At 38.5% G+C, this 17,662-nt stretch overlaps 1 protein-coding gene across 1 annotated transcript in view; it reads right to left on the bottom strand.

The window, feature by feature from the left end:
• Positions 1-17,662, bottom strand: part of LOC140462869 (E3 ubiquitin-protein ligase Itchy-like) — a 107,128-nt gene that overhangs the window by 8,534 nt on the left and 80,932 nt on the right. The window contains exons 19-24 of the mRNA XM_072556272.1: positions 14,681-14,814; positions 12,011-12,151; positions 11,093-11,213; positions 10,157-10,261; positions 6,512-6,608; positions 94-166 (exon numbers count right to left, since the gene is read on the bottom strand). Of these exons, the coding sequence (XP_072412373.1) occupies positions 94-166; positions 6,512-6,608; positions 10,157-10,261; positions 11,093-11,213; positions 12,011-12,151; positions 14,681-14,814 (671 nt within the window). The remainder of the gene's footprint in view (positions 1-93; positions 167-6,511; positions 6,609-10,156; positions 10,262-11,092; positions 11,214-12,010; positions 12,152-14,680; positions 14,815-17,662) is intronic.

Genomic DNA, 17,662 nt, shown 5'->3' with positions numbered 1-17,662 from the left:
TTTTTGAAGTTAAGAGGTTAAGGAATGTAAAGAACAGAAATAATAGTCACAGCTTTAAAAAAAGACAGACTTTTCTTGAAATACTCAACTCACCAGGTATGGCTTCTTGGCAACCAATTTTCCTTCCCAACTTTCTCAATACAAAACTTCTGAGGACCATTGCTCCCTTGAACCAAAATGCAAAAATGCAATTTAATATATTTCTTTTCAGTGATTAACAAGAATAAATTGCATTTATACACCATTTTCAACATTCTTTACAAACATTATCAGATAGAAACTTGACACTGATTTGAGGCCACTTTTTAAAACTCATTCATCAGATGCAACTGTCCTTGTCTAGGATCTGCATTTGCCCATCCAAAGTTGCCTTCAAGTGACGACGAGCTGCCTTCTGGAATTTCAGCTGCCCTTGGAGCATAGGGATACCCATACAGCTGTAAGAAAGACTGTTCCAGAACTTTGATCCACTGATAATTTCTTCACTATCATCTAGTTCCAAATCAGCTAAGGGTGTGGTTTGGAGGGCAACTTGAAGGTGGTGATCCCATGTATCTACTGCCCTGATTTTTCTAACTGTTGAAGGAAGGTTGCTGAGTTACTTGGAATGTATCTTGCAGACGGTACACACTGCTGCGACTGTGTGTGTGAGATGGTGAGGGAAGTATAAGTAGGTAGATGGGGTACTAATCAATTGTAGATGCTTTATCCTAAATGGTGTCAATGCTTTGAGTGTTGCTGGAACTGCATCAATCTAGTCAAGTGGAGGCTATTCTAGCAAACTCCTGATTTGTGCTTTGTTGATGTTGGACAGGCACCTACCATAGAAATCTTAGCCTCTGACCTACTCCTGTGGAAACAATATTGTAATGGTCCAGTTCAGTTTTCAGGGAACAGTAACTTCTGGGATGCGCAGGGTGGAGTGTTCAATGCAAGTCATGCCAATGAATGTCAAGGGATAATGGCTGGATCCTCCCTTGTTGCAGATGTTCATTGACTGGTATCTGTGTGGACTAATGCTACTTGCTAGTTATCAGTCCAAACCTGGATGTTGGCAAGATTGCACTGGATATGGACACAGACTGCTTCGATATCTGAGCAATCACAAATGGAGTCGAACATGGTGCAATCATCAGCTCAACATCCGACCTCATGACTAAAGGCTTAGTCAGAGATAGATTTTTTTTTAGTAGTTCTTTAAAGAAAGACAGATGCAGACAGATTTAGGAAGAAAATTGCAGAGTTTGCAGTTTTTGCAACTGAAGTCTGCCAATGGTGGAGCAATTAAAATTGGGAAGGGTCAGAAGGCCAGAATTTGCAGAGAACAGAGATCTTGTGAGGCTGTCAGCGTGGAGGAAATGAAATCAGAAGGGGAAGAGTGCTGCTAAGAATAGATATGAAAACAAGTAAAAGTTTGCATGAATAAGAGGTGAACTCATTGAAACATACTGGATCTTAAGGGACTTGACAGGGTAAATGCTGGGAGAATGTTTTCCCTTGTGGAAGAGTCTAGGATCAGAGGGCATAGTCTTAGAATTAAAGGAGACCGACTTAAGAGCGAGATGAGGAGCAATTTCTTCCCTTTAGGGGGTTGTGCGCCTCTGGACCTCCTTGCCACAGAGAGCTGTGTGGGCTGAGGCTTTATATATATTTAAGGCTGAAATAGGGGCCAAATAGCATACTCCTGCTCCTATTTTGTGTGGTTTTATAGTCTTTTAAACTTGAGACATTGCTTAACTGGGAGCCAATGTGGGCAAGATGTCAGAGCAGAGATGAACAAGCTGAATGATATCACTAAGGAAATGGGCAAAGAATTGAATGAGCTCAAGCTTACACGAGGTAGAACCAGAGAAGGGAGCAATGAGTGCATTTCATTAAGTCAAGCCTGGGATAACAAGGAATGATTAAAGGATTAAATCAGTGATAGAAAAGAACACTTATTTATAACAAATGGTTAATTTAAAAAATAAAGTACAAAAACAATTTGCACATCCAAACTGTCACAGAAAACTCAATCTTTTGAGAGAGGTATGTAAATCAATTACTTTCATCAGAGGGAGAATGTCAGCATGTTTTGGAGCACTACTGAATATTGCCTACTTAAAAATGACAATCAGGTAAGGTATGTGATTAAACCATATTGACCCAGCAGAAACTCTGATGAGAAACAGCCACCTATGTGACCAACTGGAGGGTATCTAGGCCTGAGGAACTGCCCAATGGTAAGTGAAGCAATGCCTGGTAATAAAGCGTACAGGGAAAGAACGAGAGAGAGCAAGCTGTGGGTGGTCCACACTATCACCAGCTGAAAATCCTTATGCTCCATTTGACTGAAACTGCTAATGTAAGCAAAGCTCCAGTTCCCCCAGTGAAAGAAATTGATAGACAAGCATGTGGAAATTAATCCAGAGGCAGTTTACTATGTGATAAGCACAGACATGCAAATGAGGGAAGGCATGAAGCCAAAGTTTTTAATGTTTGTGTCTGCTTTGGCACAACTTAAGAATAATTTATGCTATTTAAGAACTAGCATACTGTGAATGCACATTTTACACCACTGATAGGACACTTGACTGCTTTACACAATTGACAAATTTAATTCTAGGTTTTTGAGGAAAGGATTCAACATTAATAATCACATCTGAAGGAAAAGCTTATTTTAAAAACAATCTGTTCATGCAGTGAGTCACTTACATTGGCTATGGTTTGAATGAGTCCTGCAAATTACATATTTAAGCCATTATTTCTGCGCACAATTTTCTTTTTAAATGCACTATGGAACTTTAGTGTTGACAATATGGCAAGAGCAGTCCAATTTTGGGTAGGGAGGTCGAGGATATTGACACAACAAATGATGAAGGAACAGCAATATATTTCCAAGTCAGGCTGATGTGCGACTTGAAAAGGATTTGGTAGTATGCCCGTGAATGTGCTGCCCTTCAGCTTCTTTGAAGTAGCGGCTGGGAGTGGCCGTCAAAGAAACATGGGTGAGTTGCTACTGCCAATTTACAGCTAGAGCAGTCTGAGGATATGGTGCACCAGTGATGGTGGGAGTCAATGCTAAAGGTGATGGATGTGGTCCTGAACTAGTTGCTTTGTCAGAGATGGTGTAGATCATGTTTTGCTGAAGCTGCACTCATTAAAGAAGAACAATGTCATTAGAGTAATTGCTCCAGTTCTTTAAAAACATCAGTTCAATAAACTTAGACAAGAATGCTGAGGAAAAGTCACCTTGTCGAAATTAACTGAATTGATGTTTTTAAAGAACCATGGCTACATATTCAGTCTTGATTTAGTGGCTGCTTATAGACATAAGCTGATCTGAAAATTTGTTTTACTCAACATTTTTTTTAAAACATTGCAGGGATTCAAGATTAGTTGCCTAAAGGTAATATACAAGCCATGCCTGGATGAATGCAGCTCTCACAACACCCTAGAACCATGCAGGATAAAGTAGACCACTTGATCAACACATCAACGTAAATATTCATTCCCTACTGATGAAAATGGTTAGTGCATGTGCCATCTTCAATGTGCACTACAGCAACACAAAAGCAAATCTTTCAACAGCACCTTCCAAACCCACAACCAGTACTACATGGAAGGAAAGGGCCTGTTAAAGTACAGATTTGAGACGGCCCAGGGAATCAACCTGTAAGCCTCTCTTGGTTCGTCCCAGAGATCATACTCTTTGATAGTCTGGAATAAAAAACCTGTTATAGACAGTTTAGTTTAATTTTAGTCATCCCCTTTATTTACCAAGAGCATTACTGTTACAACATAACACTGATACCTATAAGCTAAACTAACTAGGTTCCAATAACCCAGGAGAGTAGGATATCGCTCTTCCTTTAAGAGCCCTCGCAGGCTACTCTGCTGTACTGTCACAAACAGGCTTCCTTTGTGCAAAACATTTACAAAAACATTGCATGCTCTTATCTAGGCAGATAACAGTGAAGGAAAATAATTCGTAACAGAGAGAAGTTAATTGACTGGTCTGTGTGCACTTGACTGATCACTCCTACAGGCCCTAAGCTATTCATCAGGTGGGAAAAACAAATCCAGCCGAGTTAGGAGACTGCTTGCAAGATAAGTTTCTATCATAGAGGAGTACCAGCCTGAATTAAGTGGGAGATGTCATAAGGTAACCTTGCACAGCTCGCATGTCAGATACAATTGCTTTACAAAAAGGCTTCTTAGCAAGAAGGGCAAACTTTTGACCATAAAATGGCTTCCCGAAACATTGTACCAGAATCTCTTCAATGTTAGGTTTAGAATAGTTTTTAGGCTAGGAGCAGATACCTGCTTTTTATCTTAAGCATCTAATCATTCTGTATCTTAGGTTGAGATGTTACCATAAGGTTGCATTTAAACTGATGCATTAACCTTGAATTAAATGTGCTTTCTTTTCATGGTTGTGATGCAAATTCAAATAAATCACAAGATCTGATTAGTTAGAATTGACAGTGGGGCAATCTGTAAGGTCTGTAGAATGGTCTGCAAGAAAGTTAAAGCTTCATCAATATTACCTTTAACAGAATTTGCATTTCATAACCAATAATGGCTACTCAAAATCAAAATCTCAGAAATGCAATTAAGTTCAATGCATAGCAAGTAGGCACAAAGAGTTAATTTTCTACTAGTTTTGCAGTCCCAGCACTAAAATGGTCTCTCTCTCTAGTATCTTTTTGAACTCAAGTCAGGAACTTGTAACAGAAAAGATGTTGTTCCCTCTGTGTCTGCCTCGCTTGCAAGGAGTTAATAAGAATCCATTATAATTGATAGGATCCAGACTGTCAATTACAAGGTTTTTGATGATACAGCGTTTCATTTAGAGGTCAGAATCAAACACCTATTAATTTCATAAGGGAACAGCCATGAATGTTATCACTCTGTGTCCTGTTCACACAGATTCAATGTTAAGGCAAATATTCTTAATTGCCTTAGAGCATCCTGTTATCACTTGGTGAAAACAGATGTTTTTATCTTCTGCATAACTTTCCGTTCCCCCTTTTCTCATGGCTAGACCCTTCCTGCCTGTCTATTTTCTAGCAGCAAATGTGTTCTATAATTCAACATTACATTTTAGTCTATATGTTTAAAGACAAGTTTTAAGGCTATAGACTTTCCCAGGTCTATCTCTAATATTCCAATTAATGTTAGTGCAGGTCAAGCTCCACAACAATCTGAAAGATAACTTGCAATTCCTCACAAGCTGATTCCTGTCAGACAATCAATCAATGAGCAAACTGAAATAAAAAGCTACAGCCAAAGAAAACTAGAACAATTATTTAACATCTCCAAGTCAAATACAGTCGAGTCTGAGGGACATCACATTTATTTCATTACTGCTGACTCAAAATCCTGGAACCTCTAACGTCACAGCACTTTGAGAGTACTTTCACCAAATGGACTGTAGTAGTTCTTCAAAAAGCTCACTAGCATTCATGACACAGCTAAGGAATAGGATTAGGATTAGGATTAAGCCTTACAGATCACAAGGGTTGACAAGGTGGCTCAGTGGTTAGCACTGTTGCCTCCCAGGTTCGATCCCAGCCTTGGGCAACTGTCTGTGTGGAGTCTGCATATTCTCCCAGTGTTTGCATGGGTTTCCTCCCACAGTCCAAAGAGGTGCAGGTCAGGTGAATTAGCCATATTAAATTGCCCGTAGAGTTAGGTGCATGAGTCAGAGGGAAATGAGTCTGGGTGGGTTAATTTTTGGAGGGTTAGTGTGGACTTGTTGGGCCGAAGGGCTTGCTTCCACACTGTAGGGAATCTAATCTGATCTAATCAAGCTTGCAACATACTTTAACTCAACTTGTGTCTAAGTCAGTTTCATTGAAGGTACATCGCTCAAGTTAAGATAAACAGAAAAGTTATATTGAAGCTCAATTTGAGTTTCACCTTTACATACGTGTTACATGTTAAGTCAAGATTTTCTCTCTTCAGTTAAACAAATTGTGTGTTTGAACTTCACCCTGTCTGATATTTTACAGAGTAAGACACTAATATGACAGATTCCTAAAATTAATAAATCTGGGGTCAAATATAGGTTAGTCTGGGTAGGGATAGCTGTTCCTTCTTTAAAACAGTGTTACTAAACAAGTCTTTTGACAACTGCATGGCTTTTAAAAAAAAAACTATCATAGGGGCACCACTCCTGAGCTGATACCATTCTCACCTGACAACTTTAGATGCAGTTTTCAGCATTACTGAACAACAATCAGAAGCCAAGAAACCGGACAGATTTTCCAACCTGAGCACTGAAATTACCTGTAATGTGTAACTGTCGTTCCAAGTCTGCTAAATTATTGCCAAACACAGGTTCATCATCAATGTGGTGTACTTGCTTACTAAAAATAATTGGAGGAACTCTTCCCATTACATGAAAGCATTTAAGAACAATATACCCTAAAATGGACAATGAATGATTGCCAACAAAACAAGCAACTTGAATGAACTTAAATTCCACCAAGCTTATCTCCACCATTTGCTTTTGAACAACACTTACCCATAAGATCAGCAAATCCACCAACTGGTAAGCGGCATGTTCCTGTGACAAACTGCAGCAGACGCATTCGCTTCTCATTGTCCATTTCTTTCACAACCTAAAGGAACAGTGCCACTAAGTTAAGACAGTTATTCATAAAACTTAATTTTGTGCAGTACACATGCTTCTCTACCAGCTTACTTTCTCTTGATGCAAGAAATAGAAGGCAATTGGAAATTCAGAAAAACCTTTAAAACCCCATCAACATCTAATATTGCAATGGGGAACATAATTCCATTTACGCTTAAGACTTTGCTTCTTGGAATTTTAACCGATCTTACTTTTTTTAAACTGCTCCTGACTAATTAGATTGCAATTTTAGATCCTGTAACCAACGAAACTGGTAATATATAGGAAGTGAAAGAGTAGTTTTTTTTATTCATTCACAGAATGAGGGCATCGCTAACCATGCCAGGCATGTATTGTCCATCCCTAATTGCCCAAAGGGCAGTTTCCGAGTCAAGCACAATGCTGTGGATTTGGAGTCACAGGTGAGCCAGACCAAAAGGAAGGGAGGCAGTTTCCTTCCCTAAAGGATGTCAGTAGTGGAACCTGGGGCTATACATTCACAAAATCCTGAAGAATCAGGATAAAATTATAAGGTAGTTAAGAAGCCGATGTTGTAAAGGTCATGTTATTGAGGGTACATATGTGGATGTTTGAGTTATGATTAAGAGAAGCTGGAAAATTAACTGACAAAAGATAAAAGATTAGTATGCAACATAGTACAGTGGCCCCGTCCCAGGGCAGAATATCTGGGATCAAGCCCCACCTATCAGAGGAATGTCATAACATGTCTGAACAGGTTGATTAAAAACATTTTAAAAAGATTTATTCCCACCCAAGAGTGACTGACCTGTAGGACACAAAGGTGATCTCCACTTATTATTTGGAGTATAGCAAATAAACCCTTTGTGGAATATAGATAAACTCTTGCTTCATCCTTTCACAGATGCAGGCTCATTAGATTAACAAAGAATGCATGTGGGACATTTAGCTTTCCAAAGCATGTTGAACACAAAAAGGAAATCATGATCAATCTGTACACATTAATAATTTGGCCTCAACTGGAGCAGTGTGCGCAACTGTACAGTCTGGCACCATACTTCAGGAGGATGTCAAGGTTTTGAAGAGAATATTCAGGAGTATGAGATCCTAGAATAGAAGCTTCAGTCATGTGAACAGATCACAAACCGGAGTTGCTCTCTTTATAGCATGGAAGGTTAAGAGTTGATCCAATAAAAGGAATTCCAACTTGTTGAGTTTAGAAGGACGAACTAAGGAAAAACTACTATTTCTAAGTTGGACCAGGATTTAAAATAATTTGCAAAAGAACTAGTTGGAAACTTAGGACCAATTATTTCACAGAGTGTTAAAACGATTGAGTGTACTAGCTGAAAAGGTGGTGGAATCAGATTCCATGTGAACTTTTAAGTGACAATTGGACATTACGTGAAGAAGGTTAATTTTCAGCATTATACAATTTGACAAAGATTAATGGCAGGCTAGTTGATTGGGAGAGTTTTAAAAATTAATAAAAGACGACCGAAAAAAAAGGAAGGCGGCAAACTTCGACGGGAAATTTGCAAGTCATATCAAGACAGACAGCAAGAGCTTCTTGAAGTACAAAAAGAGAGAAACCAAATTGAAGAATGAGGTTGGGGAAGCAATAATGGGGAACCAGGAAATGGTACAGGAGTTGAATAAATACTTTGCATCAGTCTTCACAGTAGAGCTCATTATCATTTCAAAATTACTAAATCTAGAGGCAAAAAGTAAAGAGGAAGTAGGTATAAAAACTATTACAAGAGAGATTGCCCTATGGAAACGAAATACTGACAAGGCCCCTGGGCCAGAAAGGATGTGTTCCACAAAACTAAAGTAGTAACTACAAGGATAGTGGACACGCTGGTAATCTTCTAGGGATCCTTAGATTTTGGAAAGATTCCAGAGGATTGGAAACCTCCTAATGGAACACCTTTATTTAAAAAAGTGAGGAAGGAGATGAAAGATCAGGTAAAGTTAGGCCAGTTAGTTTAATGTCTTACTGGGAAAATTAGGATTTTATAAAGACTATATAAAGGAAGTAATAGTAGAGCAGTTAGAAACCCATAGTATGATCAAGCACCAGTCAACAAGGCTTCATGAAGGGAAAAATCATGCCTGATTTATTTAACAGAAATCTTTGAGGTAACAAACTGTCTGAAACAGAAAGTGGATGTAATGTGCGTAGTCTTTTCAGGAAGAGTTTCTAAGGCACCACACCTTAGGCTAATTAAGATATGAGCCCATCATGTTGGGGGTCATACCTTAGAATGGATAGAGGATTGACTAGCTAATAGAAGACAGTTGGAATAAGGGGCATTTTTAGGATGGTAACCCGTAACTAGTGGAGTGCCACAGGGACCAGTGCTGCAGTGACAATAATTTACAATATATGTTCATGACATGGATGAGGGAAGTGAATGCACTAAAGCCAAGTTTACATAAAAGTAGATGGGAATGGAAATAGTGAGGTTGACAGCCTGCAGGGGGATATAGGCAAGGAAACATGCAAAAATCTGGCAGATTGAACGTGAGTAAATGTGAGGTTATGCACTTTGGCAAGAGGAGGAGGAAATGGAGATTATGTAAATGGAGCTACATAGAGGGATTTGGAAGCTCTCAAAAATCACAAAAAATTAGCTTCCATATTCAGTGACTATAAGGGAAAGCAAATGGAATGTTGGCCTTCATCTCAAAGGGACTGGAGTATAAACTTTGGAAATTTTGCTAAAGCTATACAAGGCACTGGTCAGATCACAGCTGGGGTACTATGAACAGTTTTAGGCCTCTTAACCAAAGGAGAAACATACTGACATTAGAGGTAGTGCAGAAACATTCATTAGGATTTGGAGGGAGTGGCTTATGAGGAGAGGTCGAGTAGGTTGAGTCTGTGCTTATTGGAACTTAGAAGAATGAGAAGCAACTTTATTGCAATATAACAGACTTTTGGGGACTTGACAGGGTAGATGTGGAATGATTGTTTCTCCCTGTGGGAAAGCCTAGGGCTACAGCACAACACCTCAGAAAATGGGATTGCACATTTATGACAGAGATGAGGAGGAATTCTTTATCTCAGAGGGCCATGCATTTGTTGAATTCTTTAATGCAGAGGGCTGTTGAGGCTGGGTTAAGTATGTTCAGGGCTGAGACAAGACAGATTTCTGAACAGCAAGGAATCAAGGATTATGAGGAAGAGCCGGGAAAGTAGAGTTGATGGGTAAAAGGTCAGCTGTGATCTCATTGAATTGCACAGCAGACTTGATGGGCTGAACGGTCCTACTTCTGCTACGAGGCCTTATGATAATAGTGAAAAAAAATACAAGGCTTGGAATCAAATTAGGTAGCTCCTTCAAGCATAGGAAATCAATACAGCCTTGTTTATGTAATCCTATGAATGCATCTCATGGGATAAGCATGCTGATATTGCTGACTGACTCTGACTGTGGCAGTGAGAACACACAGTAATTTAGAAATAAACATCTGAAACATATATCTCCTGAAATACTCCCATAATAGAAGCACTTTAGCATAACATGTGAAGAATGCAGAGCCCTTACCCACCTGCCAAAACCAGACCACTTGCTTGCTGTTCCGGGTATAGTTGCGATAGATTGCATTTCTCTGCCAATCATTCAAGTCTATTTCTTGCATTCCACAAAGAAGTACCTGTAAATATTTGAGCAAAATTAAGAATACCTTAACTCAAGACTAAGGAGAAAAAGAACACTGGCACAAGAAAAAACTACATTTTAGTGGTTGCTCATAATGCTTGACCCTTGTTCAAAAAGGGGTCCCCTCCCCAAATACTGATACAAACCCCTTCCATTCATTCACATCTTCCAGGTATCTTCTTTGGGCACTGGCAGAAATGATACAGGGGTGACTTAAAAGGCAAATCCTAATATTAACACTGATTTTTAACAATTCTAAACAAGGATGTGCCTAAAACTAAACACTTGAAGAAATCCAAAAGCTGACATCAGTTGAGAAATGAAGTTCAGACCAAGCTGACTCAGATGTTGGAGTAAAGGGATGGAATACACTTTTTAAAGAGATAGATCAAAAAAGAAATTGATGTATTAAAATGCTGAAAAACATCTTAAATAACATAGCACTCTTCGAAAATGCAGTTAGCGTTTGAGAAATGCAAATACAGCTGACAAATAAAGTGCACCTCTCAAAGAATACTACTCATCTGAATTAAATACATACAGGTACCATTATGCAAAATGGATATTCTAGAACAAGTGACTGCCTCCAGAGTCAATTTCAAATCGAAGATAATTAATGGCAGCATAGTTTATAAACGGTAGGTGCTGGTTTTGCACAGCTAATTTGCAGTCCAGTGGCCTGCACTTGTTCCATGCTTCATTGGAATGCCCCTCTCAATTCAGAAAGGGATCGATAGAAAAAAAAGGTGGACAACCACAGGTCATAGTGTCACTACTATCCAGTTAAACAAAAGAATGAAACAAAGTACTCAACAAATTACAATACCTCCAATTCTTTGGCATCAAATGACTGAAGATAGTGTAGAGGAAGCACTTCATTAAATCCCTCCAAGAATGCCTGTGTCTGTTCTTCAACACCTCGTGATAGTCTCCAATCAGCTACAAGCCTATACAGTTCAAACCACTTGTATTAATAACTTGTTGGATTATTATCTACTTCCAGCCAGTTTGCAATTCTGTAGACCCTTGCTTTAAATTGCCTGGCTTTGAGTTATCTTGATTTAACATCCATCAGATAAAGTAGTGGGATTTTTACATTTCATGCCATAGGCATCATTTTAAAGTTGCTTTATGCTGGCTGTGACACATGATACAATGAGTACAATTTTGCAATGGCTTCTCCTGATCCCTTGACCTCACTGGTTGCTGGCTTGATGTCCAATTTGTTGACTGATCCTCCCAGTTCCCATTCCTCATGAGCCCTGACTGTCTGTCGTCTCGCCAACTTTTGGCTACCCCCTATAACCCTGCAGCTTAAAACCTCATCCCTAAACCCCTGCTGACAGCGAGGGTTCAGGTAAGGAAAGTGGTAAGACATAGGGTTGACCAGATGGAGAACATGTGGAGGGTTGTTTTAGTTTTGTTTCTGAGAGAAAGGTCTGACATAACCTGAGTACACTTTTTACACTGGCTTTAATGGGGAACATTGATTAAGTTAACATACTTCATGTTACCATATTGCATATTTCAGCAACACAAGTACAATGTTAAGCAAGAATTTCCAGTGCAGTAAATACAAGAATTCTTGCCTAATTTTTCACAATCTACACAATTTTTGTTCGCAAGAATCATTTATATAGTTAGCATTATACATTGGAGTAACTTGGAAAAAAATAAAGTGGTGATCTTAAGATACGAAATGCTCAAATCTCACTAGCATCTGAAAACATTCACTTCATTTTACCCAATATACTCTTCTTTGTTTTCTTCAGTCACCAGTAAATTGTTACCATCAGCTTTCAGTTCATGGGTTTGTATTTCACCTAATATTTCCTTGTCAACTGAGAAATACATTTCCAGGCCACACTCTTCGAGGTTGTTTTCCCTAGAAGTAAATTATTTCCCCATTAGTTACAATTACAGAAACAAAATGAATAACTAATTTTGAATTAGGTCTATTTGAAAGAGAAACTGCTTAAATTGAACGAGGTAATTCAAACGTTCCAAATATTCACTGTGAAGGATGTAAACCTTTCTGATCCTGGCTGCAAGATCACTGCAGGATAAGGGTTGAACAAATATTGTGATATAAATCTAATGTGTACCAAGAATTTTAAGTGGTTCTCCTTTGTTTGGCTTAATTAGGCCATGCCTACTACAATACTCCTGCAGCAATGTTAGTAACCAATGCAGTACCATAACCAACAGATGGCTGATCATACTTTTTGCTATTCTTTCCTAGGACATGGCCATTTGCATTCTTGAATGATAGGGCTTGCTGGGCTACTTCAGATAGCAGTTAAGAATCAGATTACTGTTGTTCTGGAGTCACATGTAAGCTAAATCAGGGTAAGGGATGAATACAGTTCCCATCAGCTACGAAGTTGGTATTTGAACTTATCCCCCAGTGTTTTACCTTGGACTACAAGACAACATTCCCTCAGAGTTTTTCCCCCCACTGCTTGTACCTCCAAGGTCTGTGCACAACAGTGACTTCTGCACATGGAAGTCAATGTATCAGCACACCAATTGGTAGTGCCAGATTTCCTAGCAGCTGCACACCTTAGGGAGAACCTGGGCTTTGGATTATTAGTCCTTTGACATTACCACCACATCACCAATTCCCCAAATTGCAATGTAAGGACAGGAGGAAGAAAAAAAAAAATTGGTTAGTATTCAGATTCTGATCCTTACTCATCATAAATTACGAACATTCATCAACAGTAAACAGCTTTTACCATTTGGCAGCTGGGCTTATAGTAGTGTTCCAGGGTAAAAATTTTCAGTTCTAAAGGCAGCATACTTCCTAAATGAGGAAAGTCAAGGCAGGATCTAGTACAACCTTGTTATAGCACAACCATGATGCAAACGGCTTGCTGGTGAACAAACTTAACCCAAAGTCAGAAAAGTACCACTTTCTCAATTGCTATAACATTGGTTTGCTCCTCAATTGTGGAATGGGTCAAGTGGCACAACAACATGGGCCGAAGGGCCTGTGCGGTGCTGTACTATTTTCTATAGTACTGTATCTTAACATTTCCTTATTCCAGCACCATAGTATGGCTTAGTTGTGATCTGCTCCTCCTCTGAGGAAACAATGTTCTACAAAAATTGAAGTAGCATTTCTCAATAAGGGCGGGCAATCCTGGTCCAGTTTACTTTTTTTAAATTCATTCCTATCATGCATTAGAATGCTCAATTAATTTGTGTCCAAGTTAATTTTCACACTGACCTGATATAACATAACCACCATTGTACATTTCGAAGTGTTTTATGAACTTGTAACATTTATTTATAAAGCTTTGATACAACAAACAAACCAAGATAGAAAACTATCAAAAGCTTCAATAATCAGACACCTTAAGAGTAGCCCACAATTTTCAATTTGGAATGGTTTGAATCAATTAGATCTATGTAAACTAAGAGGCCGGCATGCTTAATGTTTCTTCACACGTTGGAGGGAAAAAACACCAGAAGATGATTGAAGAAGAAAATCTAAGCTTGAAGCACTACTTTTCATTCATTGCACACAATCACACAGCAATTCAGAGGGCACCCATTGGATCACTCATAAATTATTCCTTTAGGTTAGCACATGTGGCTGTACAAGTAAAAGAAACTGGATACATAACTCAAAACTGCATACAACAAAAATAACTTAGAAATAATTGGTTCAGGGGCTTGCACATTCCATGAAAATTTTGCATTTTTTACAAAAAATATTATGCACTCTGATGTATTCTAAGCATGTTCCAATTCACACTTACAAAGCATTTGATGAAAGGTAGAAAAGAGAGAGATCTGGATTTTCAACAGACTGATCATTTCTCTAAAATTGACCTGCACAATTAATTTCATACGTCCTACTCTGTTCCAATTTACAGATACTCTATCTACCTGTTGCCCACCCAATGTTTCCAATTCCAGTTCTCAGAATCAATATCTCAAAGGCCAGAATTATTGTCAACAGCATTCTGAATGCATGAAAGAGCGATAACCTGAGATCAAGTCCATCAGTAGCTAGATTTTACACAAACAATATTAAGAAACAGGGTTCAGTTTGCATTGATCATTAGCTACCCACCATCAACACCATGACTGCCCCTTCAGCAAAAAAAAAGCTGACTGCTCCAAATGTAATGCCAACTATGTGCCAGTTCAGTTAATTAGATTGGAAACATTAATGGTTTAAAATAGAAATTATACAGCTTCTTCACATCCAAAGGTGCCAAGCTTGATAAAGGATAAAAATACCAGATCAAAAGGCATTTTATTGGGAAGGTCAAATGGACTATTTGCTGCCTCCTTCTTCAAACATACTATTACTCTATCCTACAGCTTTGTTTTACTTTAATTGCATAGTCATTAATAGGAAAAGCTCATAATCAAAACTGAAAATAAAAAAAATACAAACCTGATCCAAATGAGGGAGTTGTAAAATTCTGGATCAATAGATTCCAAGTCTTTGGTTACTATGGGTTTGCTTAGCATACGTTTGTAAAATGGGAGAGAAAATCCAGTGTCAATAAATTTTCCATGAAACAGAGCCTGTCATGAAAAGGAAAAACAAAGGAGAAATCTACAACTGGTTTCATGAAATTCTCTCTCTCTCTCTCTCTCTCTCACACACACACACCCACACACACAGCTGATATAGACCACATGAGTATATGAACTGAATTAAAGGGCCCTTAAGCAGTTCAGATTACAGTGAAAAGTACAGTCCTCCACAGAAACATGCTGAGATGAGATAAATTTCCACAGTCAGGGCACATTGTAGTGGTGACAATAATACGGCAAGCTAAAACAAGAACTTACAAAACTAAGTTTGTCTGCACAGGCAGTGTTCAATCTTTTATTTATTGTTGAGAATACCAAGAATGTGTTGATGCTTATGTCAAGTGTTAATCTTAGCTGTGAATATATCTATAGCAGTGAAACATTTAACAGATCACTATTTTGTAGATAATTCATTTTTTGTCAATAAAGATATTCAATTTCATACTTTCAAAAAATAATTTAGTGTACAGTTGTGGACAAAATGCTATAGAAGGCACCTGACTACCAGACATTTGGGCTAATAGAAAACACAAGAAGAGTGAGGCATAGTTGTTTAATTAAAATGCAAGGTAGAATGCATTATGTAATTTCAAAATGTAAGTCAACATCACTGTAAACTTAATTCTCCAAATATGTAACTTAGTGATTACAATTTCAAGTTAGAAAAATTTTAGTCAAATAGTGCGTATCTGATTAAGGAGGAGTTTAACCAAACCTACATAGAATAAACAGCATAGAAATAGGGTTTGTGGCCCAAACAGACAACGACCAGCACTTATCCTTCCCTCAACCTGACTCTCATTTTCCCTCATTCAACTTTGAGTATTACTATCTAGTCTTTCTTTTGCATCTGCTTCTCTAGCTTTCCCTAACTTTACCTCAACCATTCCCCACAGTGTCAAGCTGCACAATTTTTCAATTCCTCGGGTAGACATTTTTTCTGAATCCACTATTGATTGATAACAAGCTTATATTTATGGCCTTTGGTTTTGCTCTTCCCCAATGGGGAAACATTCTCAGAATTTAGTCCATTAAAATCTTGCATTAGTTTAAATAACTGTCAGATTAACCTCCCTACCCAGCCCCAGCCTTCTCTTTTTACGAGAGATTCAAACATACTCATCTGACAGGTGTAAGCTCAGTTTGGGTACCATCTTTAGAAATCATCTTTATCGCCTCCTGCCCCATTCTCTCCTATGTCTTTTGATACTTGTTATAACATGTCAATCACAATTGTAAATGGCATTCCAAAAGTGGTTTGTACGAAGATTCCATACAGATTTTACCCATTAAAGGACTGGACACTCTGGAGGCAGGAAACATGTTTCCACTGATGGGTGAGTCCCGAACCAGAGGACACAGCTTAAAAATAAGGGGTAGGCCATTTAGGACAGAGATGAGGAGAAACTTCTTCACCCAGACAGTGGTGGGTGTGTGGAATGCTCTGTCCCAGAAGGCAGTGGAGGCCCAGTCTCTGGATTTGTTTAAGAAAGAGTTGGATAGAGCTCTCAAGGATAGTGGAATCAAGCATTATGGAAATAAGGCAGGAACAGGATACTGATGGAGGATCATCAGCCATGATCATAATGAATGGTGGTGCAGGCTCGAAGGGCAGAATGGCCTACTCCTGCACCTATTGTCTATAAAATCGACTTTTCAATTCTGTCCCTCTAGAAATAAACCATGATGCTTTGTTTTATTTTAAATAAGAGTTCTAACTTAAACTACCACTTCAATGATTTCTTCATTTACACTCAAAGCATCTCTCTGCATCTTTAATTCATTGAGAATATTGATTGTTCATGTCATACCCTTAAATGTTCTTACCATGGAATGCCCAATTTGTAAGCCTTCTGTAATTTGTTACTGTACTCCTCAGCTTTCCCCAAGTTGCTGTCATTCACAACTTAAGAAATTGTGTTGACTCCAAATTGCCAGTATAAATTGGGAACAATAGTTCCAGATTGACCTTTGGGGAATCTACCTTATGCCACACTTTACATTTTATCTGGAAGCTAGTTACCTATTCATTCTGCTAGTCCCTGATTCTGCATGATCTGATGTTATTTTCAGTTATTGATAACCTTTTGGAAATCTAGATGGCACATACCACTCTGATCTTGCCAATGTTCTCGGATATCTCCTCAAAAATTCAGGGAGGCTGGTCAAACAAGACAGCCACGTGTGAAATCCATGCAAATTATTAATTATATATTGGGCTTCTACAAGTTTTCTATTTTCATCTTTAACATGGATTGATTATATTTCCTATCACAAGCTGACCGGGCAGACAATTTCTTTAAGAGGAACTCCCAGAATGTTCAAGATTGGTAAATAGCGAATCTATTTACCAGTCGTCTTGCACAACATACTTTCCCTATTAAAAACACACCAATACCTCTGCTACCTCTTCCCTTGACTGCTTTTATGACATATGTAATTCACCAGACAAAATTATTAATCTAATATTTCTCTCTTTTTAAAAGATGATCATTTTAAATCTCAGCTTTTGAGATATTATCCAGCTGATAAGCCTCCCCTATAAAATACAGAAGCGAAGCAATGATTAATTTCTGACCTTAGCAATACATGGACTTGCAAACACTGTGAAACTTGTTGTCTTAGCTAAAGTTTTGGTAAACATCTCATTTTTTTTTACCTAGTTGATTTTAACCCTACTGCGAATCCTCTTGCAAGGATGTCTGCCTTGAAGAAATTTTCCTCCTCTCTCTACAAGAATCTCAGGGAGTCCCTCTCCCACTGCAACTCCCAGGTCATTTCCTCTGCCCTGAAGCTCTTCAACCATGCCCTGAAACAGACTCGCTACCACAGCCAC

Source organism: Chiloscyllium punctatum, chromosome 37 (assembly GCF_047496795.1).
Source record: "Chiloscyllium punctatum isolate Juve2018m chromosome 37, sChiPun1.3, whole genome shotgun sequence".
In the NCBI taxonomy this organism is placed as follows: domain Eukaryota; kingdom Metazoa; phylum Chordata; class Chondrichthyes; order Orectolobiformes; family Hemiscylliidae; genus Chiloscyllium; species Chiloscyllium punctatum.
The sequence above is the reverse complement of the archived record's forward strand: the minus strand, read 5'-3'. Positions and strand labels throughout refer to the sequence as shown.